Source organism: Molossus molossus, unplaced genomic scaffold (assembly GCF_014108415.1).
Source record: "Molossus molossus isolate mMolMol1 unplaced genomic scaffold, mMolMol1.p scaffold_m16_p_4, whole genome shotgun sequence".
NCBI classification, from domain to species: Eukaryota; Metazoa; Chordata; class Mammalia; order Chiroptera; family Molossidae; genus Molossus; species Molossus molossus.
Window position 1 is genome coordinate 83,136,704 of NW_023425377.1, and position 26,487 is coordinate 83,163,190.

Below are 26,487 nucleotides of genomic sequence, written 5' to 3' on the forward strand. Positions count from 1 at the left end.
CAGGTCGACTTCAGTCTAGTAGAGAAGTGAGTGTGGGAGGAGGAAGTTTGGCCAGGTGTTTGTTACCCTGTTCTAGAGCCTCAAAAGATAAAACAAAGAGTAGCAACAATCATTCTTGGCAGATATTAATGTAAATATGGAGAAAGAGTGTGACATATTTCTAAGGGCATGAAGGAAATCAACTGTTTTTTTCATAAGAGAGAAATTAGCCCTGGCCGGTTTGGCTCAGCGGTTGCAGTGTTGGCCTGTGGTCCAGAGAGACCCGGGTACGGTTCCCGCTAAAGGCACGTACCTTGGTTGCAGCTTGTCCCCGGCCCTGGTTGGTCGTGTGGGTGGTAGCCACTCGATGTGTCCTGTCCCTTTCACGTCGATGTTTCTCTCTCTCTCTTCCTCTCTCTCCCTCCCACTGTACCTGAACAAAAAAAAATGGAAAAATGTCCTCGGGTGAGGATAAAAAATAAAATTTTTTTAAAAAGAGAGAAATTAATGTCTCATTTGCAATTATGGACCTCGTTTTTTTTTTTAACTAGAAATATGACAATGAAAAAAATTTTAGAGGCCATAAAGTTACCTATTTACCTTCAGTCTTACCCAAACCATTCCTATATTTGCTCATCATTACGCATATTTCCACCACCCTGTCAAAAGCTGCCAGGATTCCTGTATTACAAATACAGTAGTCCCCCCTTATCTGTGGGGGCCCTGTCCCAAAACCACAGGCACCAGTGGATGCCTGAAACTGTGGATAGTACTGAATCCTATGTATACTGTTTTTCCTTATATGTACATACCTGTGATGAAGTTTCATTTATAAATTAGGCACAGTAAGTGATTAACAACAATAACTAGTAATAAAATAGAACGCTTATAACCATATACTGTGATAAAAGTTACATGAATGTGACATGAGCACACACACTGTAATGTGACAGTCTGTCTGATAACTGAGACGGCTACTAAGTGACTAATGAGTGGGTAGGGTGTGCATTGTGGGCACACCAGACAAAGGGATGATTCATGTCCTGGGTAGAAGGGGATGGCGCAAGTGCTGCACATTTTAAAACTCATGTATTGTTTATTTCTGGAATTTTTTATTTAATATTTTTGGATGGAGGTTGACTGTAGGTAACTAAAATTGAAGAAAGCAAAACCTTGGATGGGAGGAACTACTGTCTTAAGGTCAAAAGGTGACAGCAAATGCACATGCAGTCTATTGCTGCAACAAGTATCCACTCAGCACAAAAATTGTGTTAGTAATAGTATAAAGCAGTGACTACCAAGAACAGGCAGAATTACCAACAGAAGGAAAATTACCAAGAACATAAAATAATGGAGTGCTTAAAGGTCAAAGGACATTTACACCATACTTCTTCTTTAAAAACTTATCTTTATTATTGAATGTATTACAGATGTTCCCCCTTTTTTCCTCCATTGATCCCCCTCCTCCCCACCCCCATCCTCCCTATGCCATTGATTGTGTCCATTGGTTATGCATATATACATATAAGTTCTTTGGATTATCTCTTGCCATCCACCTACCCCCTTCCCTTTGAGGTCCATCACTCTTAACGACCAATTTGTGCTTCTTAATCTCTTTACCTTTTCTACCCTTCCCCCCAACCCCCCTCCCATCAGGCAACCAACAAAAAATTCTCTATATATGAGTCTGTTTCTGTTCTGCTTGTTCATTTTGTTTGTAGATTCCATTGTTGATAGATATGTATTTATTGCCATTTTATTGTTCATATGTCTTATCTTCTTCAAGAAGACCCATCAACATTTCATATAATACTGGTTTGGTGGTGATGAACTCCTTTAGCTTTTTCTCGTCTGGGAAACTCTTTATATGGCCATCGATTCTAAATGACAGCTTTGCAGGATAGAGTAATCTTGGTTGTAGGTCATTGCTTTTCATCACTTTGAGTATTTCTTGCCACTCCCTTCTGGCCTGCAAAGTTTCTTTTGGGAAATCAGCTGACAGTCTTTTAGAAGCTCCCTTGAAGGTAGCTAACTGCTTTTCTCTTGCTGCTTATAAGATTCTCTTTGTCTTTTACCTTTTGCATTTTGATTATGATGTGTCTGGTGTGGGCCTCTTTGGGTTCATCTTGTTTGGGGCTCTCTGTGCTTCCTGGACTTGTACGTCTATTTCCTTCACCGAATTAGGGAAGTTTTCTGTCATTATTTTTTCAAATTGGTTTTCAATTTCTTGCTCTCTTTTTTCTTCTGGTACCCCCATGATGTGAATGATGGTACACTTGAAGTTGTTCTAGAGGCTTCTTACACTGTCCTCATTTTTTTAGATTCTTTTTTCCTTTTGTTGTTCTGATTGGATGTTTTTTACTTCCTTGTATACCAAATTGATTTGCTCCTTGGTTTCACCTACTCTACTATTGATGTCCTGTAAATTATTCTTTATTTCAGTTAGTGCATCCTTCATTTCTGGCTGCTCCTTTTTTATGCTCTTGAGGTTCTCGCTAAGTTCATTGAGCCTAATAACCAGTGTTTTGAACTCTGCATCTGTTAGATTGCTTACCTCCATTTCATTTTCCTGGAGTTTTGTTCTGTTCTTTCATTTGGGACATGTTTCTTTGTCTCCTCATTTTGGCTGCCTCCCTGTGTTTGTTTCTATGTATTAGGTAGAGTTGTTATGTCTTCTAGGCTTCGTAGGGTGGCCTGTTGTAGTAGGTATTCTGTAGGGTCCCCAGTGGCACAGCCTCTCCGATCACTCTAGCTGGGCGATCCCTCATGTGGACTGTACACTTTTCCATTAGAATTGAGTCTTGATTGCTGTTGGTACATCAATGGGAGGGATTTATTCAGGTTGATCAGCTATAAGGACTGGCTGTGCCCACTGACCACTGACCTCTGACTACCTTGGAGGATGGGCTGTGCAGAGGCCCACCACACAGAGCAAGACTTACTTCAGCAGGGCTCTGGTACCCACTGAGTCCACTACTCAAGTGTGTTGTTTATGGAGGTGGTTTGGTGGTGGTGCTTTGACGTGATTTAAAGTTGTCCACTGGGTGTGCTGGCTCTGGGGCAAGGTCAGCCACTGCCTGTGCTCTACCCAGGGACACCAGGCATAAGCTACAAAGCAATCTGCAGGTGGCTGCTGCTTGTACTGGATTTGGAGGTCCCCAGGCAAAGCCAAGCTGTGTACCAAGGCTGGCTGCTTCTAGTGCCAGGCCTGGGGCCACTTAGTGAGCGGTATGGGGCTCACTGAGGCCCGATGCTGCTTGTTTGAGAGATTTTAGGAAAACCAAGCAGGAGCCAAGACAAGCCAATCCTGTGCTAAAGCCACTGGAAACAGCTTGGGTGGGCCCCAAAGTTGGGTAGAACAGTGTCTCAGGGTGGAGCAAACAGTGTGAGCTGGGTTGATGGAGTCCCAGATATGGCACCCACCTGTCCCAAGTGGGAAGGGCTCACCAAAGGAACAATGGCCTCCAGCAGAAAGCTGCCTCTCTAGCTCTCGTCCCAATGCCAAACAACTCAGTTCTTCCCAGTATGTCTCTGGTGTCTTTTAAGCTACCTCCCCCACACTGGAACCTGGAGGAGCAGTCCCAGTAAGTCTGTGTGCAGGCCCTTTAAGAGGAACTGCCTGGGACTCCAGAAGCCTCAGTCTCAATTCCTGCTGGTTTTCACAACCAGAAGTTATGGCACTGGAACCCTGAGCTGGGGGCCTGGTGTGGCACAGGGACCCCTTGCTCCTCAGGGAGTATCTTTACAGCTGAGGTATCCCTCCTGGCTTTTATCAAGAGGTGTGGGACCAGCCTGTCGGTGCCTCTGCCCCTCCTACCAGTCCGGATGTGGCTTCTTTAATATCATAGTTGTAGGGCTTCCATTCAGCTCAATTTCAGGCGGTTTTGAATGATGTTGTTCTGTAGTTTAGTTGTCATTTTGATGTGGTTGTGGGAGGAGGCAAGTAATGTGTTTACCTACGTCACCATCTTCTATACCATACTTCTGCCACAGCATACGGATTTCTTAAATTCTTTAATTATTGGCCCAATTTAAGGATCTAAATTGCCTACATGATCAATACACTTAAAAATGCTAAGGAGATAGTGAGTAGGAAATTCCGCTGTTGGAATTGTTTGCATTGTCTTTCCCCTTTTTCTGCCTTTCTGTAACAGTGGAGTTCAGAAGACATTAGGATGTGTTGAACCATCAGGCGCCTGACTTGGAGCAGGGCTAGAGAGCGTGAGAGAGAAGTGTGTTCTTGGGGGGAGGCAGTGGCGTGGTGCAGGTGGTTAGGGCCTGAACGTGGTAAAACAGGCATTCTCGCAGAGGGCTGAGCAGGGTGAGGAGGGTGCCTCCGAGCGGGTCAGAGAAGAGGACAGCAACAAAGGTTACTTGCAGCAGGGTTGACCTAATAAGTATAACCTAATATGTAGTTAATATTAAATATAATGGGAACTAGGGTTTTTATTATCTGAAAAAGGAATTGCAAATGTGAAACAGGAGAGAATTACAATGTATTCTGTTGTGCTTTGGAATAGGGGAGAGAGGTGGGGGGGCAAGGAGAGACCTTTTCACCATCTATTTAATGGTCACATTTTTTGCATTTTTGTGCTGTTTGTTGGTAATTTCACTGTTTAAAATGGCCCCAAGTATAGTATTAAGTGTTGTGTAGTGTTCCTAAGTGCAAGCAGGCTGTGATGAGCCTTATTCAGAAAATACATGTGTTAGGTAACTTTCATTCAGCCTTGAGTTATAGCAACATTGGCTGTAAGTTCAATGTTAATGAATCAACAGTAAATACATACATATATATATATGGTGTCCTTACACAGAAACACGTGTAAAATAAGTTATGTATTGATCAGTTGATAAAAATGTTGTGAGCAGAGGCACTTAACCTAATTCTGTATTTCCTGTAGGAGCAATGTTATGATATTCACTAATTAAATGTTCATGGCAACTTTGTGGAGAATAACTACTGCAAATAATGAGAATTGACTGTATGTTGTTTCAAAATGCCACCCACAGTGTATTTATTAATTACAAAGTGGAAAAGAGTAACTTGACCATGGAGAAGCCTGGCAGCTGATCAATGTGAATGCTATCAGTAATAGTACAAATCATGGTTGTGTGCCACCTGATACATCACTCCTCTGTTACTCAGCTAGAACTCTGGAATCATGAGGAAACACCAGACAAACCCACATTGAGGAACTTTATAAGAAAATGAGTGGCCCGCGATCTTCAGAAGTAGGGGAATCAAGGAAAGAGTTCCATTTTAAAGAAGATTAAAGGAGACATGATACAATACAAGGTTCTTACTGGGTTCTTTTGCTGTAAAGGACATTATTGAGATACTAGTGAAGCTAGAGTGGAGTCTAGGATTAGACAGGGAAGTGTCAATGTTAATTTCCTGATTTTGATGGTCATAGATGGTTATGTAAGAGAATTTTCTTGTAGGAAATACTTAAAGTATTCTGGGGGTATTGGGATGTCTTGTTTCCAGTTTACTTTCAAAGAGTGAAGGAAAATAGTTATTTGTACTGCATTTGGGACTTGTTCTGTAACTCTGAGATTGTTTAAAAAAATTTAATACAATAGAAAACAGAGATGCACTAAGTATTATTAGCAAAGACAAAAAAAAAAAAAAAGATTATTTGCATTTACCTGACTTCAGCAACCAGAGAACAGTGAAGATACTTCTTCCCATAAGCAGAGCATAGGAATATCACTGTTGTTTGGGGCTCAACCTACTGATAGTGATGCTCTCAGCTAGGAGTACCTGAGGCCCTTACTTGACCTTATTACTTATGGTAAGCTCCCACAGACATTTACCCCTAGTTGGTGGGGGCTGTATAGTGGCTGGACCAGCCCTTGCTTTCCATTATGACTGCACTTCCCCAAAATCGTCAGGAAACTTTGAGGAGCAAGGTTTATTACCCACAGGTCCTTGAGGGTACCCAGCAAGCCCAAGAGGCACAGCAAGTTTAGGGGCATGGGAGAGAGCATAGACCAGGAGCTCTGCCTTTATTAGGACTCTATGGTAGCATGTCTAGGTATTTATGGGTTCACTTTTTATTGGCTAATTAATGCATAACAATGGGAATTAGAGTGCAAGAAGGGAGAAATGGTCAGTTATCCAGATTACCCAGGGCTTTCTGGAAGAGTGAACTTCATAGGGGTAGGGGGAGTGGCCTAGTTCTTCTTCTGGTTGTTTTGCTGGTGGCTATGTCATACAGCTGGCAACATGTTTATTCAGGATGGATGCCTTCTGAAATGGATGCCTTGGCAATCAAAAACTTAATGCCATGCACTCATACTACAATCAAACAGCTTACCGTCAGGCACTTAACACTACAGGGCAACCAAAAGACAATACCTCCCAGCATGGCAACAAAATCACAAGGTAGAAATGTTACAGCCATACACATCCAAGTTTTCTTACCAAAAATAACAAGGCACAGACAGGCAATCAGATGGAGAATTTGCATTCTCCCCTTCATTTTCAGCTTTAAATTTCTTACTGCTGTAATCAGTGAGTCAAAAGCAACAGAGGCATTGCTATTAACATTAAAAGCTTAATTTTGTAGACTTCATGAAATATCACTATGGGACATTATCCTGAAAGGATTTCTACAAAACAGCAGCAAATATAGTCTCTCTAGAAAAATTGTAAAAGGGTCATGACAGGAAGAATTAAGAACATGCACATTGTCCAGCCAGTGTGGCTCAGTGGTTGAGCATCGACCCATGCACCAAGAGGTCGCTGGTTTGATTTCCAGTCAGGACACATGCCCAGGTTGTAGGCCCAATCCCCAGTGTGGGGCATGCAGGAGGCAGCCAATCAGTGTTCTCTCTCATCGATGTTCTCTCCCATCTTTGTTTTTATCGCTTTCTCCCTCTCGTTTCCCCTCTCTCTAAAATCAATAAAGTAAAAGAAAAAAAGAAAGAAAGGCATGACTATGGATAACCAACACAAGGCTGATTAAAGAAACCTCCCTGTACTCAGTTCTCCTATCATGACCCCATTATGGCCCTCTCTCCGGACAGTCAGCCAATAGCAGAGTCCCCCAGCTCTAATTGAAGAAGGCAAACTGTGCATTATATTTCTCTATCAGTACATCACTTAAAGGGTTCACGCGGGACAAGTGGTACAGGTAAATGTAGACTTACCATTTTGGAGTGCCACTCTATTACTTCACAGATGTGTGGGTGAATTAGAACTTAATGGAATACATACTATAAAACAAGTTAAATCTCCTTTAAAATGTGGAATTGGGAATGTCTTTAGTGAGTTTGAAGAATGTCTTCAGTTTGTTGTTTGAAGATAGTGATGACTCAGTTCCTGACACAGTAAATGCCTGTGGTGGAGAGAGTCTTCTGGAGTCTAGCTGTGATGTCAGATTTTCATGCTTTGGGACTGATAATTTACTTAACTTTGCAAGTATTTTCTAGTTTTTTTTAGTATAAAGATTAAAATGTTATGGTATTTTCCACTTTGTTTTTATAGATTTTGTTTTTAATACAGCTATAATATCATTATACAAGTTTCCATTAGAACTCTGGCTTTTTAAATGTAGCTTACTGTGGACTAATATTCAATTTAGTATTTGTTTTTCTATAAGCATGGGCAGAATTTCTTCCAAGTATATTATGTTACTTTATGTTTTGCATTGAATATTTCTGAACTATTACTGTGACTACCTGCATAAGAATTCACTCAAATTAATTATATTCTGCTACTTACTTTCTGCCCACTTTTATTTGCATATTTTCTTTATAGATAATAAAAATGATTCAAATTTATTTTATATTGACTTGCATCTTTTATCGGTAATCACTGAAATTCTAGACTAGGCTTTTGCAGTGCTAAGGTGTACTGTGTGATGTGTTTCTGCTGTGTACCACCGTTCATTAACCCCCATACATTTCTTTTTGATAATGTGATTTTATACTTTTTTCCAACAATTTGTAGAATATTACTAATTATCCAGAATTTATATTTTCTTAATTTCCAGCCATATATAGTACTATATTTATATGAACAAAGTGATATTTCTCTATAAAGCTACTTTAAAATTCTTTCAATATATGTATTAATAACAGGCTTACATTATTTTTCAAAAATTTTTCTTGTATAATTGGAATGTATCTTTACACAGCAGTATATTTCCCCCACCCTACCCTCTTTTTTTTTCTCAACTAATTTAAACTTTTAACTTTATGATGGCTGAGACAACATCTTACTGGGTGTTTTTATGAAGCAGCATCCTAATAGATGATTCTGTATTACAGGCCTGAAGGGTTCAGTCAGTGATTAAATGTAAGATTCTGTCCAGACACATGATAGAGCCACATTAAACCACTGCTGCCCACAGGCTGTTTGACAGCTGTCTGCCTAGATGTGATATTCAAATCACTGCAAGTGTTGGAATAGAGATACCAATTTGCAACCAAAACATGCTTCTAGAGTGTGAGAAACTTCAGACCAAAAAAGGCCTAGACATCACTTTGAAAGGTTTTTTGATGAGTAAATTGCAAATATTAGCACCACTAAGCTTAAAATAGTACCTGTTGAAATAGAAAAGTGAATATTCTCAAGTGTAATCTCTCTTCAAGCCAAGAAAGTGTAACTAGATTGAAACCAATTGAGAAACCTAAATGTAATTTTAACTCCTACCTCGATGGATATAGCAAGTTCAAGTGGTCAAGTAAACTCACCTGGGTTTTGAAGTCCTAGAACACTGTTAGAGTGTCTTTTTACCTTTAGATATTGCTGATTGCTTAATCCACACTACTTTGCACACAGAAGATATTCCATATATGTAGAATTATCTACCCTCATTTCCAGTGAAAAAGACTTTATCACTGAGAGTGGAGAGTGCCACATTCCTGTTCCTTAATGAGGAAAAACTCTTACCTGGTATACTCCAGGCATGTCACTGCCAATGCTGTTTCATTTTTGTAGTGACAGTCATAAATTTAAAGACAGTTATGAACTGTCAGCATCATTGTAAAGCCCTGTGTTACCAGGTCCTCACTGACTTGTGCTTTGTGGTAATGAGAGCCACCTTCAGGGACATACGACCTGTGCCGTTCCATGGGGCCTTTTACTTGGCTTGATGCTCTGTTCTTACTATCTTGAGATTATTAATAATTTTTTAACAAGAGGCTCTCTGTTCTCATTTTGCACTGAACCCCCAAATTATTAGCCAACCCTGCTGGCAATTCTGTCTTTCTGTCATATAGTTCTGCTTAACAATGCTATATGATATAACCTGTTCCTGAGAGTTTGCTTTCATTGTAAATGTTGGTGTCTTTTAAAAGTACTGGTTCTTCACACAATGCAATAGACAGATGATGTATTACAGAATTGTATACCTGAAAACTATATAATTTTATTAACCAATGTCACCTCAGTAAATTCGATTTAAAAATAAAAATAAAAGTACTGGTTCGTTATTAGAAATATTTGTAAAGCCCATCATTCTGCCCCCTCCCATCCCCTGTGAGGCAGTGCCAGAGGCATGGATAGCAGCATGCCTGGCACCTGGAGAAATGGAGAGTGAGGGTGGGGAGAGCAGAGGTGGCAGCTAGAATAGTTGGGGAGGTGGTTACAGCAGATAGAGAAGTTACTTGATTTAGCAAATAAGTAAATACACTAAAGATAAAAGAGCCAGATTTCTCACTGTCTGAAAGGATTTATAAACATTAAAAGATGGAGAGCTGAAAAGAAGCCTCAGCCACTGGATTAGAGTCATGATGGTCAGCTCAGCATGGAGTCATGAGCGTTTTAATTTATATATAGAAATAGGTATCTGTTTATCTGTATTTGTTATGTAATCAAATATCAAAGTAGCTGTCATTGATTTTTATCCACATGGCATGGTTTATGTGTATGTGTATATGATTACACACACACATTCATGTTTAGACATACATTTCTTAGTTGTGTACACTAAGAAGGGCTAGAGACAGTGGCACCTCAGTAGTAATGAGCATAAGTGCCCAGATCTTGGTTTCTAAATACCACTCTTCACTGAAAGGAATCAGAGCTACTTGAAAAAATGACCAATTTCAGGTTGGTGCAGCAAACACACAAAAGATATACTTGGAATGCCTTGTTCCCATAAAGTAAAGAGATATTCAAAGAAAGACGGGGACATGTCACAAGGCCCCAGAGGCCAGCCTGAATTTATGCCCACTGGCCTAATCTAACTTAAGCAGCAAATAAATAATGTTAATATCAGATTACAACTCATTGAATAAAACAGGAATCCATGACCTCGTAAATAAATGAACAAACAGGAAGAAGGTAATACTCTTCTTTCCAGTGCCAGCTCAACTAATAATTGCAGGTGGGAGGACAGAAATAGGTGATCGCCGTTTGACCCCCACCACAGGGGAGGTGATGCAGACAGGAGTCACTGGTAAATGCTAGACTAGCAGTTAGAGGGTGAATGAGGAAGGAATAGGATATTGGTGCGATACCATGTGCTTGTTTCAGCTCATACTGTAAGCAGTATACTTTTTGCAGTCTATCTACTAACATTTTTTTTCTTCATTTTTGTGCTTCTTGTTGATTTAGCTGTTTAAAATGGCCCCCAGGCATAGTGCTGGGGTGCAGTCTGTCTAGTGTTCCTAAGCACAAGAAGGCTGTGATATGTCTTATGAAGAAAATACATGGTTAGATAAGTGTCACTGAGGCATGAATTTATAGTGCTGTTGACCACAAGTGCAATATTAATGACTCAGTAAAGTGCCTTTAAACAGAAACACAAACAAAACTAGGTTATGTATTGATCAGTTACAGAAAATGTGACTAAAGATGCACAGGGAACTAAGCCTGCATTTACCCTAGGATCAATGCTTCAGTATTTGCTAATTCAGTATTTGTGGCACCTTTATAGAACATAACTGTCATGAATAACGAGAATTGGGTGTGTCTGTCATGTATGGTACTAACAGTGGTTGCCATTGGTTTTATTAGATTAATTTCATATCATGTATAACAGTGTTTTACATTTTACTTTAGTTGTGAAAGTACATACCTATATTTGTTGGTTATTTATAAAGTATTTCAGAGTAAAAGGGGACATTTAGAAGACTTTAACTGTGGCTATATTACTCTCTCTTTGAATTCCCTGGTGAGTCATCTTAAATAATTTTGACTTAATCATTGCTTTATAGTGTCTTCATGGAAACTACTGACTTCCAGAGCCCAGTAGACTTAGTATATAGTTTTCAGTGCTAATTGATTGGCTTTTGATACTTCTTAGTGAGAAATATCTTATTAGAATTAATGGATGAAGTACTCAATATGTGTTTACATAACATTTGAAGGGTAAGTGAAAAGAGAAGGAAAAGACTCAAGTTGATTCAAAAGCAGAAATCATATCTTTCTTTTAATCAACCAGATATTAGACAAAACAAAATGGGGACTTGTCTTTGAATAGAAAGCAGATGTGCTGAGTATATTCTTCAGATTTTTACAAACTGCTTTATCTTTAGATACTGATTTTTGTCCAGAAGATGGTGTTTGGGGTACTAAAGTGGAACTCATAACTTCAACTTTTTTTTTTTCTTTGTTGACTTTAGAGAAAGAGGAAAGGAGAGAGAGAGAGTGAGTGAGAGAGAGAGAGAGAGAGAGAGAGAAACATTGATGAGGGAGAACATCAATCCGCCGCCTCCTGCATGCCCACAACCTGACGGGGAATCAAACCAGTGACCTCTTGGTGCATGGGTCGATGCTCAACCACTGAGCCACACCAGCCAGGCCATAACTTCAACTTTTGATTGAAGTCTCCTCGATGCATGGCATTTTACACTATATTAATGCCAGGAAATAATTTAATAAAATAATTTTATCTCCTTTCATCTTTAGGCAAGCCGTTGTATTTCTAATGAGAGTCACTTCTAATATTGATTTTTGGGAAACAGGAAAAAACATTTGTTATTTGAGACCAGTTGTTGGCTAAGCCAGGCTTTTGGTTATTTTTTATTCAGTAACTGTAAACAAATTGGATTTTGTTTTTAAAATAAAAACAAACAGTTTTATTTTTTTGTTTTGGTTAATACAAATGTCTCTTCAGTCAAAAAATAATTACTAATGTTATTGGATATTTGTTTTGCACTTCATAATCTTATAAAGTGGTTTTCATCAGGTGTTTCTCACAAAAACCCTGAGTGGTAGGTGAAAATTATAATTTCTTAAACGGGAAAACTGAGGGATAGAGAAGCTGTGAACCTTGCTTCCTGGTTGGAATATTCAGCCTCTGCTTTTCTGATCTGCACTCTAGGTTTTTTAGGTTTGTGTTTTTGTTTATTTTCTTTTTTTCCTTTTTTAAATATTCTTACCTACTGCTGTAGAGAATGAGCTATATTTTGCAACAGCTGATCTTTTTCTCCTACAGAGATATTCCAATGCCCTTAGTCAGCTCAGGAGTTGAGCATGGTAATTTGAGAGAACTGGCATTTGCAAGAATGAAAGACCTCGGAATTCAGGTAAGAGTCTGATTATAACTGTTGAGATCAAAGTAATCCGAAACACAAAACAACCTTGATATTCTCACATGTTCGGTCAGAAAGCTTTCCCATATTGAAGGCATTCAGCGTGGTGGAGGTTGGAGCGAGTGGCTGCAAAGGCTGCGTCCCATCCCTACACCCCTTCTGCTCTCTTCTAACAGAGTGTAGTGTGTTGACTCAGTGTTTCTTTCTGCCTTCTCCGATTGCCACCTGTGTGCTCAATTCCCTTTTTTAAAAAACTTGTTTTCTTTTGAGCTATTGAGTGTTCGATTCTTGACTAATGGTTATAGAAGAATATGAGACTACGACATTTGAAGAAACAAGGATTGTGTACGTGAAATAATTACCAAACGGTGCTGTTGCCATGTACACCAGTCTCCTCACCCCACTTCACCCTCATGTCTATTCAGTCAATTATTTCTTTCACAGATATTTACTAAGTACTTCCTTTCTGCTGGCCCTGGAAGTACAGAGGGCCCAGGAATCTGCAATTTAAATCTCTGTAGATGATTCTTAAACCACCATGAGGTTTGAAACTCAGTGCCCTAGAAACTACTTATTGCTGCTCGAGAGAAGAAGCCAGGAGTGGTGTTGGCCTGAGCATTGATTCCTGGGCTCTGCTTTCAGAAATTCTGATTCACTAGGTCTGGGATGGAGCTCATGCATAACATAAACATGGACTACACTTAGAAAGACGTCGTTTTGAGGACCATATATCATGTTCAAAGACTTACCCAAGACATTTTATTGTCTTGGCCAAATTATTATGGAGAAAACTTTTCAGAAACTTTGTGCAGAGGAGAGTTTGTGAACATTATTGGCTTGTTGTAACCCACCACATTGAAACAGTTATAAGTTCAAGAAAACCAGCTCATGTATTTGCAGTAATTAATAAAGATTACTTACCTGCTCTGCTTCCCATTCTTCGGCTGCCCTTGATTCCCATCTCCTCTGTTCTCTGAGAAGACCACTGCCGAAGTGACTGATGTGGCCTGGTCATTCTGATCATGAGCTGTTGTCTAACGCTGTACCCCTCATAGACCTTGGCAGCCTCTCAGTAAACTGGGATTGAGTCTAAAGACTGGGATTCAGTCATAACCAGAGACATCTAGTTCACAGAGGCAATGTCTGTTCTGGAAAAGAAGCGCACACCCATCTCTACCTTTTAGAAAGCACCCCCAAACAGAAAAAAAAATTCATGGAGGCGTTCATTAAGGACATCTAAATATAGTTCATTCATGTGCAAGTTACTCTATAGAACTGCTATAATTAAAAGACAACATACAGCGCTGGCAGGTTTGGCTCAGCAGTTAGAGCATCGTCCCTCAGACCAGGGTCTCGAGTTTGATCCCCGGCCCCTGTTAGGGTTGTGCGGGAGGTAACCAATCAATGTCTCTCTCTCACATTGATGTTTCTATCTCCCTTCCACTCTATCTAAAATTTTTTTAAAAATCAGTGGACAAATATCCTCAGGTGAGGATTAAAAACAAAAAACACAGATGTAGACATAATTACAGATATGTGATCCTTTTTGCTATACAACTTTTGTTTCAGTTCATGAAATCCTCATCAGCAAAGCAGTATTATCTTGGATTAGCTCCAGTATTATCAGGATTAGCTCCTGGGGCATGGAAATAGCTTTGTTTTTATAGACCTGAATAATGAGCTCTTAATATTTCTTGTGGAATTCTATCCACATATAGTAGTCCTTCATAAATACACCATGGGTAGTTTAGTTTGTGTGAATGACATCATCAGATTTCCTCAGGTGATCTTTTCTTACAGGTAGAAAATGTTAGAATCCTGAAAATAACTTTCACAGTTTATTCTAGAGGGAAAATATGCCATAGGACATATAATTGAATACTTTAAGGAATTTGTAATTATAAATGTCAGGCTCCGTGGCATGTGGAATGGAAGTCAGAGTCGCATCACATATGCTTGGCCTTGCAGACCAGGCATTGCATCCATCTCCTCCACAGGCAGCTCTGTGCCTCCAGGGACACTCAGCCATTTGTGACCGTGGTTCAGATGATATAATACATGGGCCTGGGTCCCTTTTTCCTTCTTTGTTCCTTTCCTTCTTCCCTCCCTCCTATCCTTTCTTTTTTGGTGCTCTCTGCAAAAAATACAGCAGTCTTCAGCATCTCTCTTTTTTACTAGATTTCTAAAGTGATACAATTGTGATGCTAAAATACTAACTGCCATAAAGTGGTGAGAATTTTTAAAAATTAGGAATTTGTTCTTTTACTCATCTATATACATAGTTTTAGATTGCACTTTCAAATACATCTTCTGGATAAAACTATTATCAGATTTTAGGATGTATGTTCTTTACTTTCGATATTATATATTGATCTTTGAACTCTAAACTTATTTTAAAAGCAATCCTGTACTAACTTTATACATTTTCATTTTATGTTTTCCCTCCTCAGATTTATTAAAGATGGCTTCATTTTTAAATGTAGTTCTTTGATCTCAGTGCAAGTTATGTTCAAACTTTGAGCCCAGGATTTGGTGGAATTAGTTACCAGTTTTATCATTGTTCCCCTCCTCCACTTTTTTTTTTTGCCAGTGTCGAGATGTGAGAACCAGAGAAGTTGGAATTCAAGAAATTCATCACAAAGTACGGCCATACCAGGTTAGTTTTTTCATTTTATAGAAAGATTGGATCCTGTTCAGAAATATTTTTTGTTAATCCTGGACTTACACCTTCTTACCAGTGGGGCTGAACCCTAGAAGTTAGAGTGAACTAAGAACAAAAAGTAATAGTGGATCAGATACAGATGTACCTCTCCTGGCTTGACATCTGTACCTGATCCACTATTACTTTTTGTTCTTAGTTCACTCTGACTTCTAGGGTTCAGTCCCACTGGTAAGAGGGTGGCTGGATTGTAGAAGAGCCAGGTTGGGAAAACCACGTCTGAACTTCATTCTAGACTGGCATTGTTCCATAGCACTTTCTGCAGTGTTCGGATGTTCTGTGGTCCGTGCCACCCATTATGGCTAGTGCAACTGAGGAACTGAGTTTTTAGTTTTATTTCATTGTAATTCAAATGTTAATAGCCACATGTGACCAGTGGCTACATTCAGGCAAAGCTGGATGTGATCTACTTATCTCATTGTGTGCATCTATTAAGTTATTGCCCATTGGTGATAATCAAATGAATGGATCAGCCCTTATCAGCAGACAGGAGTTCCACAAAACCAAAGCCTGATGCTGGAAGTCATCCATTGTTTGTAAATATATGTACACTGTCTAGCTGTGTGTGAAATTTTCTGTGTGATTTAGCTCTTGTGGAACCCCATTTGGACAGGTTGGAATATGAGATCTGTGTTGATATTTCTATTCTCAAAATGAATTGTTTTATTGACATTTTTTATATTTGGGACCTTTTGAGGGAAAAAGTAGACCCAAGCACAGTTAATCATTTTGCCAAGTTCTTGTGCAATCCAGTTATTTAGCAGTCAGTTAAGTTGAGAAGGAAGATGCGTATTAGTCTAAATTGTTAACCTCACTGTGGGTACAATCTGACCATTTTTGGATGTATCTGAGTGTGACCATGCCCGCATATGTAGGCCTGGCCTTTCTGTATATGCATATTGTTACGTATTGCTCGTATTTATGCAAGAGCCACTTGAGCAGTGAGTTGAAGAATCAAAAGCCCTGTAGATTGCTACCCAAAAGCCTCCCCCAAAAGCCATTCTCCAGTGACTGGATTCTCATTAATGTTTTACTCTTACAACTAGACATACTATTTTAAAGGCCCATAGGTTGTCATCAAGGAACAAGTAAGTGATCTATGACACGTTATCCCCCCCCCCCCAAAAAAAAGTGGAGAGAAGAAAGAACTAGAAAATGAAACCATTGAGCTCCTAACAGTTCTGAGGACCAGGGATTCTCCCAGGAGCTACGAATGTGACATAGTGTGTAATTTTACCTTAGAGACTCTTCATGGAGCATCAGAGATTTAACTGCATGGAATCATTTACTAAGCCAGATATTTGTAAGAATCTCAAGGTTAATGAAGTTCAAATGTTTGTGAAACTGTAAAATTGTTTTTCTTTTATGATAGTTCATGGACATCAAAAGGGCTTCTGTTGTGAGCGGCACACGTAGGGCAGCTTGACTACTGTACATGCAGAATTGACATCATCAAGAGATTTCAAAAGTATAATTTTTTGGTATTTGCGCAGCTGGTGATTGTTAGTCCTGGCACCCACAGGGGTGTGGGGTATAGTTCATGAACAAGACCATTGATGTGAGAGTGAAATATCAATTAATTGCCTCTCATGCCACCCTGACCAGGGATTGAACCTGCAACCTGGGTATGTGCCCTGACCAGGAATCGAACCCACTGCCTTTTGGTGTAGGAGACAACGTTCAACCAACTGAACCACCTGGCCAGGGCCACATGAACTCCTATTTAATTGATATTTGAGAGCAGACAAGTAAAAAGAAACAATTCATAACTATTCATTCTTTATCCTTAATTGTGGATATTAGCCTAAGGAAATACATATAATTATAAAACTGAACTTTGTTGTCTAATTTAAAAAAAAATTTTTTTTTAAACAGGTTGAATTGGTAAGGAGAGATTATGTTGCAAATGGTGGCTGGGAAACATTCTTATCATACGAAGACCCAGACCAGGACATTTTGATTGGCCTCCTGCGATTACGAAAGTGTTCAGAAGAAACCTTTCGTTTTGAATTGGTTGGAGGCGTTTCCATAGTCCGAGAGCTGCACGTGTATGGAAGTGTAGTCCCTGTGAGCAGCCGGGACCCTACGAAGTTTCAGCATCAGGTATCCTGTATTTCATTTCTCTTTTACTATAATTAAGAAATTGCCCAAAGGAGGGAAAGAAGAAAGGAATGGGGAGAGGAAGGGAGCAGAGAAAGGGGAAAGGGAAGTATAGAAACAAAGGAACCAATATTATAGTTGTTCAAAGATGTCTTCTCTTCAAATTGCCCGCTTTTGGGTGTGAGGGAGGAGGAGGAAGACACAAAATGAGACTCAGTCAAGTGGAATAAATATTAGATTGAACCATATGAAATTGCTGGTTTTGAAAGTCAGAAATAATCTGAAAGCAGCAGTTTTGAATGATGCACTATTATGGAATGTAAAATGATAATGTGAAAGCACTTCGAAGGTATTAAAGCACTTCCCCAATGCCAGCTTTGTGATATGTAGTGGAACACTCCTTCACTCCCCCACACAACCTAAATCAATCAGTAACTCACTTTTTTAAATTTTAGGAAAATGGGTTAAAGCCACCAGTGGTGGATATATCATAGACCCCAAAATTGGTGAATTAAGAATCTTGCCTGGGCCCTGGCCGGTTTGGCTCAGCGGTTACAGCATCAGCCTGCGGTCCAGAGAGACCCGGGTTCGGTTCCTGCTAAGGGCATGTACCTCAGTTGCAGTTTGTCCCCGGCCCTGGTTTGGTTGTGTGGGTGGCAGTCACTCGATGTGTCCCTTTCACATTGATATTTCTCTCTCTCTCTCCCTCCTATTCTGTCTGAACCAAAAATGGAAAAATGTCCTCTGGTGAGGATATAAAAAAAAAAAGAATCTTGCCTGGGGCCCTGACTGGGTAGCTCAGTTGGTTAGAGCATCATCCTGATGTGTCAAGATAGTAGATTCAATCCCTGGTCAGGGCACATACAAGAAGCCCTGGCTGAGTTGGCTCAGCAGTTAGAGTGTCAACCCTCGGACCCAAGGGTCTTGGGTTCGGTTCCTGGTCAAGGGGACATACCTGGGTTGTAGGTTTGATCCCCAGCCCTGGTTGGGGTTTTGTGGAGGCAACCAATCAATGTGTCTCTCTCACATTGATGTTTTTCTTTCTCTCTCTCTTCCTCTTTCTCCTCCCTCCCTCCTTTCCACTCTGTCTTAAAAAAAAAAAAAAAAAAATCAATGGAAAAATATCCATGGGTGAGGATTAACAAAAAAAAGCAACATTAGCAACCAATGAATGTATAAATAAGTGAAAGTGGAACAGCAAACTGATGTTCTCTCCCTTCCTCCCTCCTGCCCTCTCCTCTTCCCTCTCCCCCTTCTCTCCCTTCCTCTCTCTCTCCTCTTCCCTCTCCCCCTTCTCTCCCTTCCTCTCTCTCTCCTCTTCCCTCTCCCCCTTCTCTCCCTTCCTCTCTCTCTCCTCTTCCCTCTCTCCCTCTCTCTCTCTCCTCTCCTCTCCCCCTTCTCTCCCTTCCTCTCTCTCTCCTCTCCCCTCTCCCCCTTCTCTCCCTTCCTCTCTCTCTCCTCTCCCCTCTCCCCCTTCTCTCCCTTCCTCTCTCTCTCCTCTCCCCTCTCCCCCTTCTCTCCCTTCCTCTCTCTCTCCTCTTCCCTCTCCCCCTTCTCTCCCTTCCTCTCTCTCTCCTCTCCTCTCCCCTCTCCCCTTCTCTCCCTTCCTCTCTCTCTCCTCTCCCCTCTCCCCCTTCTCTCCCTTCCTCTCTCTCTCATCTCTTCCCTCTCCCCCTTCTCTCCCTTCCTCTCTCTCTCCTCTCCCCTCTCCCCCTTCTCTCCCTTCCTCTCTCTCTCCTCTCCTCTCCCCTCTCCCCCTTCTCTCCCTTCCTCTCTCTCTCCTCTCCCCTCTCCCCCTTCTCTCCCTTCCTCTCTCTCTCCTCTCCCCTCTCCCCCTTCTCTCCCTTCCTCTCTCTCTCCTCTTCCCTCTCCCCCTTCTCTCCCTTCCTCTCTCTCCTCTCCTCTCCCTCTCCCCCTTCTCTCCCTTCCTCTCTCTCTCCTCTCCCTCTCCCCCTTCTCTCCCTTCCTCTCTCTCTCCTCTTCCCTCTCCCCCTTCTCTCCCTTCCTCTCTCTCTCCTCTTCCCTCTCCCCCTTCTCTCCCTTCCTCTCTCTCTCTCCTCTCCCCTCCCCCCTTCTCTCCCTCTCCTTTTCCCTCTTCCTCGTCTCTCCCTTCCTCTCTCTCCTTCTCCTTTTTCTTCTCCCTTTCTCTCTCCCCCTTCTCTTTCTCCTTCTCTCCCTCACTTCTCTGTCTCTGAAATCAATAAATAAAAATTAAAATAGTTTGCCTGATTTAAGCCTCTTTAGAAATTGAAGAGGTGTAATAAATACAAGATCAGATGCTCCAGACTTCATCACCTGGAGATTGCCTAGAACTTGCTTGTTATTATTTTCTTTTTATCTTTATTGTTGAAAGTATTACAGATGACCCTCCTCTTTTCCCCCACTAACACCCTCCTCCCTGCTTCTGCCCACCCCCCTTCACTGCACTGTAGTCTGCGTCCATTGGTCATGCATTTATGCATATCAAACTTGTTTAAAAGAAACATTGAGAGGCAGTTACCCCCTTGCTGTGAGTAGATTACATCATTCACAAAATATCTTTTGGCTTTTGTTGCAAAGGTTTTCCTTTTTTACTTTTGGTGTGATTGAATGCTTTCTCTTTTCTTACTCCCATAAACTTTTGGTCATTCTTTTTTTTAATATGTTTTTATTGATTTCAGAGAGAGGAAGGGAGAGTGAGAGGGAGATAGAAATATCAGTGAGAGAGAAGCATTGATTGGCTGCTTCCTGCATGCCCCCTGCTGGGGACAGAGCCCACAAAACCTGGCATGTGCCCTGACCTGGAATTGAATCACCAGCCTCTTGGTGCAGGGGACTGTGCTCAACCAACTGAGCCACACTGGCTGGGCTGTCACTCTTATTTTAACAGATTTTAGCAAATACTAAATATCAGGCTTCTTGTTTTACGGATTCCCCCTGAATGACTTCTCTTCTTAATTCTCTAACCCTCTTTATTGCTTCTTATAGGGATTTGGCATGCTGCTGATGGAGGAAGCAGAAAGAATAGCCAGAGAAGAACATGGATCTGGGAAAATAGCTGTTATATCAGGTAAGTCCGGGGGTGGGGGTGGGGGCGGTAAAGTTCATGATTCATTCACAATTTTAACTTGGCACCACAATTAAAGCTACCACAGGCCTGTTTATGTTCAAAATTGGACAGAACTGAATAGAGTAAGACCTGTGCTTAAACACACAGAAAATTCCTATAAGCGGTTTGGTGGCATAGAGCTCTTAGAAGCCCTCCATCGCTGAGTGGCAAGACCAGTAAGTAGTCTGTGTCCTGTCTTCCTCGACGTCTGTCACACTAGTCATCATGGTCATCTCCTCTCTTGTGCTTCGTGCCCAGTTACTTTATCTGGGAAAATGAAGTTTGATGGTATGGATCTAAGAAAAATGTAAAACAATGTGCATATTATTAACACTGTTGTTCAAAAGATTAAAATAGAATCTGTTTCCAGTACAAGATGTTTAAAGGCAGAGTTTCCTGTTCCTTAAATATTGTTTGAAGTGACTTTGCTCTTGGGGAACAGCTTTCCCATTTGGAAGCTTCTCCTTACCTTGTCTAGGGCATCAGATACTGGGGAAGGGGGCGTGCAGTGCACATTCTGGACGAGTGGAACAAGAAATGATGGGCACACCCTTTCACTCCTACTCCTTAGTACTGTATCCTTACAAAAACTGCTGTTCCTAGTAAGAAGCTAACATAATGAAAGCCATGATCAAAATTTAGGTTATTTTTCCTCCAGTGTTTGTTTTCTTATTAGACTACTCCATTCTAAAGGCAGATTATATTCTTTTAAGAAAATACTCTTTTCTCTGAAAATGAAAGTTGAAATGAAATTTTCTTTTTAAATTAGTAAGCTGCTGCACATCAATAAATCAATGTCCTTGCCTAGCTTTTAATGATTATAATTATGAAAATATAATGACCCAGGCTCACTTAATCATTTAGTCTGGCCACGGTTTTTGGCATTATCCAGGCAGATTAATAAAGCATTTCTTAACATGGCTTGCTTTATAATTTTTTTCCTATTATCTTTAATTCCACTAAAGAAGAAGGAACTAAATTAAGTCAATGAGGCTCATGTGATTGGTCCTGATATATGTGATGATAAATGTTTGCCTCTCTACTGTTTAATGTGTGATTGACCAGAGTCAGCCTTTCCTGGTGGTACCAGGAAAAGGCCAGACTGATTCAGAACTCATTCTCCACATGCATCTGTGAAGGGTTGAGAGCATCTAAAAGTTCAGTGGCCTCTTTTGCCAGAGCACTGTCAGTGTTTGCAGTACAGTACTCAAGCTTTAATGTGCTTGTGAGTCACCTGGAGAGTTTGTTAAAGTGCAGATTTTGACTCATTAGGTCTGGGGTGGGGCCTGAGAGCCAGCATTTCTAACCCACTCCCAATGATACCTATGCCAGTTATTTTTAGACCACACTTTGATTACCAGGGTTTTAGTATTCTCTTCCAAATGTAATGTTTTCTTCCAGTCATTAAGGAAAGAATACTCTCTGTGACCCTGGCCGTGCCTGTGCTCTGGAAGTCTGATATGCAGTCACGTGATTTTCTGGTATCCTGGGAAACCTAATCAGTCTTAAAACAGAGCATCAGTGTTCTCTCACTTCTCCACGTTATTTCATTTGGCTTCATGATATCTCTCTTTTTAGAAATAATATGTGCAGGGAGGGCCCCTGACTTGCCTGAAGTCACATTCAGTTGCCCATAAAAGCCTCAGTTTCTGCTTTTTATGAGCAGGAAATGGAAAACAGCATCTGCACTTTTTCTAGCTTTTTATCATAATCTAAATAATAGCTCAATTTCAGATCATCTGCTTGTAGAATGTTTAAAGTAACAGGGAAGAGCCTTTCTCCTTGTCAGCTCCTGCAATAGGACTACTAGTCTTCTGTATGGGGGTTGCTTTTGGTCAGTGAGTTTCTAGCCAGAGGGACGGCCCTGGAAGAACAAAAGTGAGTTCTGTTTGACTCAAGATCTGGTCACCCTTCAAAAGAAAAAGCTAGAACTTTTGTTCTATGTTTGATGCATTTTACTTCTCTATTTAGTAATATATTACTGTTCTATTTCAATTTCTGAATCAGACACCTGAGATGTTTATTATTCAGAACCGAGGAAGGCAAATTTAAAGTGTTTGTTTGTTTTATTTTTTAATCCTCACCTGCGGATATTTTTCCATTTATCTTCAGATAGAGTGGGAAGGAGGGAAACAGAGAGCAAGAAACATTGATGTAAGAGAGACACACTAAATGGTTGCCTCCTGCACAACCCCAGCCAGGGCCAGGGACTGAACTGCAACTGAGGCACGTGCCCTTGACTGGAATTGAACCCATGACTCTTTGGGTCGACGCTCTAACCACTGAGCAAAACCAGCCAGTGATAAAGTGTTTATTTTTAATGTTTATGTTTAATGTTACATGGTTTTTATGTTGGGTTTTTCTTTCCACGTTTGTTCATTTTGACTATTTTTTTTCCTAACAATTTACTTTCAATTTTATTTTGTATTGGTTACAGGTATACAGCTTAGTGATTAGACAATCATATACTTTGCATAGTGAATGTAAGTACAGTGGTGTGTGTGTGAATAGGTTCTGTAGAAAGTTGAGCAGTTACCCTCCATGGGTTGACCCTTGGAATGCAGGTCTCTCAGTGACAGCACTGGTGTTTGTGTACTGCATCCAGTCATAGCACCTCCTCAGAGGTGGTCTAAGAAGACACACAGGCAGGGCATGGCTCAGATTCCATTTCTGCATTGACGGTAGGTAGCTCTTGTGATCTTGGATAATTTCACTTGCTCTTCATGGACCTTTACTTCTTTACTACAGACAGGTGGGTTACCTTATCTTCCACAGTTCTAACAGTCTGCCCCTTAGTATCTTGATTTCTTTAAGTTCTCCACATGACCAGTTGTTTTACATTCATATTTTAAGTCGATTCTTTTCTGAACCCATACTAGGATTCCCTTTAATTTAATCAGTAACTGATCTTAGTCTCATTGTGCATTGGGTATTTGCTGATAAAAATGAAGATAAAGTTTACCTCAGGTCCTTAACCCCAGCAGTGATTTGTGGGTGCATATTAACTTTGGTCACAGCTGGTGGTACTTTGTGGCCTAGTGCCCTACCATTTTTTTCTGACCTTGTCGTTGATTTGTATATCCGTTCTTGTTTTGGTCTGGAGGCTTTTGTAAAGCTCTTACACAGTGGGCCTAAATATTCTATCCTGGCATAACTAGTAGCTTGAATAAGGGAGAGAAAGATCATTTGTCACTCTCGTTACTGTGACTGTAAGAATGCATTTATGTAGAATTTGTGTATAAGTTACATTATGATTCATTATGACTTCCCTTCATCTTGTCAGCAGATTTTCTCTGTTACTTAGATTTATAATCTTTGATTCTGCCTCTAGACAATATCACTAGCTACACAATAGATCTGATGTAAATCACTAGTCAGAAAAACTAGTACATACTTTCTGTAAACAAAATATATTGAGATAACAGATTTAAAAAAAAACCAAAAAACAAAGAGCCCTGGCCAGTTTTGCTCGGTGGTTAGTTCATCTGCCTGCAGACCAGAGGGTTGTGGGTTCAAGTCCTGGTCAGGGTTGTGCATGAGGTGGCCAATCAGTGTGCCTCTCTCACATGTTTCTCCCTCCCTCACTTCCACTCTCTCTAAAAATCAATGGAAAAATATCCTCAGGTGAGGGTTAAAAATAATAATAAATGATGTTTATATAAGGTTTTATAACTGATTTATCTTTTTTAAAAGATTAATTTTATAGCTACATGAGAAAATTAAAAATGTCCTTGTTTATCAAATGAAACTCTTAGACTTTGCTTATTCTGTTTTTTTAACTATATATAATTCTTAGTAAGTAAACGAAGTGTTTTAAAGTTAACCATCAACTCTAAATGTAAAAATTAAACAAAACAAAAATGAAATGTTTAGCTTCATCAACATCAAAATCACTAAGTATATTAAGTATCTGCTATGTGCACGGGACCCAGGGCCCAGAGAGCAGATGGAGGAGATACAGGATGCTGCCTGTCTTTGAGGGATGTTCATAGTGGGCTGGGGAGCTCTCGGTCTTCACCCCAGAGATTGTCCCTAACTGCAGAGAAAGATACGTTTTTCTCCCTGCTTAACTATTTCTCAATTTAGGATTAATTTTTTTCAGAGTAAGGAAGTAGTATTTTCCTACATGGAAAAAGTGGGTAAAACAGCAGTAGAAGAACAACCAGTTTATAAAATAATGTGTAGGGCAGAAAATAACAGTTAATTGCTGCTAAATGTCTAAGCAATTAACTAGTCCCTGTTAAGTCCAAGTGCTTTTTAGTATCTCTCACCAGCTTACTCAGGTAGCTTCTGTCAACACATGTTTAAGATTAACAAATCGTATCTACTTAAAATGTTTGTCTGCTTGGATGATCAGCATTCATTCCTTTAAAAGTGTGAAGATGAAGCAGTTCTTTCTCTTTCCTCTCTTATGGTGAAATGCCATCACTAAGAATCACCATGGAAACAAGATTTCTGATGTCACACTGCTTATACCATTTCCAAAAAAGGCAAATATAACTGTCAGTAGCCACTATTTAAAAAGCCATTCAGTGCCCCCAACAGAATGATTTTTTTCTCCCTTTTGGCAGTTTTGGCTAGGTATCGGATCCAGTCATGTTACTGTTTCTGTTTGCAAAGCTAATTGCTATGCATCAAGACGAACAGCTATTCCCCAAGCTCCCCTCCTACCTTCGTCATAAGCAGTATTCTATTTGTGTTCTTTCAAGTAGAAAATTAATATGGCCATTGGCCAAGAATTGTACAAGCTTGATATCACACAATGATGATGAGAAATGAGGAAAATGTCTGAATGGTTGATAACAGAAATCACTGAAGTCAGAGACTGATAGCCATTTTGTTTAAACCTATTAAAAAGGCAAAGAAGAGGGGAGAGGAAAGGAGCTTAAATAAAAGGTGGTGAGTAAACGAGTCACTGTGGAGATGAGATCATTCTAAATCACGATGCTCAGTTAGGACTCTTAAGTCACATCTACACTTCCTGCGGGTGGAAAAGGGCAGTGTGCCTGGGCCGTAGAGTCCAGTGTGACTTCTAGGACTGAAATGAACGGTCTTGTACCCCAGAGCCGCTGATCAACTAAATGGTTTGTGGGCAGAAAATAATTGTCGCTTTGTTTCACAAAGCCACAGATACATGAGATTTACTTGCTGGACCCCAGAAACTTTGTCTGCAGTCCCGGCTGCGACGCCTCTCCCTCCATTTGAGGTGAAGGCAGTTTTATTATTTGCATTATAATCTACTTGAAAAGAAGGGTGCATTCGTAATAGATCTGTCTGGTAATGGACTCATAATCCTTACCAAAAATGCCTAGAAAAGCATTTCCTCGTTTTGCCTTGTCTGCCTGCTAATGGACACAGAAAGCCTGCCAAGTGCAGACCAGCCTGTGCCACACGTGTTAACATTGGGCTTCTCAGAAAGGAAGGAAAGGATTGTTCCTTCTTGTATAGTTTCTCCTCCTTCCCTTTACATAACTTATCTTCCAATAAATTATTCCCCAGTTAAATGCACATTCGTAGGGCTCTCCATGTGCCTCGATTCCTTCCATTTGGTATTCTAACAGTGCTCGTACACATTGATTTTTGGTGCATGTTCCAGTAGGATTTTGTTGTGGTAGTGTTTAGTATCTTTAAAGATGATAGATACAATGTAAACTATTACTTTTACAAGAACTTTATTAATTTCAGCATTATTATTAATAGACTAGCAGTGATGACATGGAATACTATTTTGCTAGATAAAAAATTAGATAGGTGTTTGCTAATTGGTGTCTGTATTGCAGCTGGACCCTGAAGGCATTGCTGCATAGCTTTTCTCAGGACTCTCTATTCCCTGACTTGATATTTATTTATTTGTGGGTGAATCAGGTGCCAGTTTGTAGTACATTGCATATCGAATGCAGTAGACCTCTTCCGCACATGGCATCGCATAACTGAATTAATTAATGCATATTTTTCAAATTATGAATAGGCCACTAGTGAGTTTCCTCTATTTGGATCTTGTGGGCAACTGAACATTTGGTGAAGTTTCCGAGGCAGAAGCAAGTAGGTAGTGGCTTGTTGGCGGGCGAGGAACAGCAGTTGGCAAGTGCTATTGCTCCTCCCAGGTCCA

At 40.3% G+C, this 26,487-nt stretch overlaps 1 protein-coding gene and 1 non-coding gene across 2 annotated transcripts in view; both read left to right on the forward strand.

Moving 5' to 3' along the window:
- The window catches only part of ELP3 (elongator acetyltransferase complex subunit 3), a 100,082-nt gene that overhangs the window by 45,572 nt on the left and 28,023 nt on the right, over window positions 1-26,487 (forward strand). The window contains exons 11-14 of the mRNA XM_036241229.1: window positions 12,375-12,465; window positions 15,062-15,127; window positions 17,066-17,293; window positions 20,258-20,339. Of these exons, the coding sequence (XP_036097122.1) occupies window positions 12,375-12,465; window positions 15,062-15,127; window positions 17,066-17,293; window positions 20,258-20,339 (467 nt within the window). The remainder of the gene's footprint in view (window positions 1-12,374; window positions 12,466-15,061; window positions 15,128-17,065; window positions 17,294-20,257; window positions 20,340-26,487) is intronic.
- Window positions 16,574-16,710, forward strand: LOC118616700. Its single transcript, XR_004956676.1, has one exon. It is a non-coding gene; the product is annotated as a U11 spliceosomal RNA (small nuclear RNA).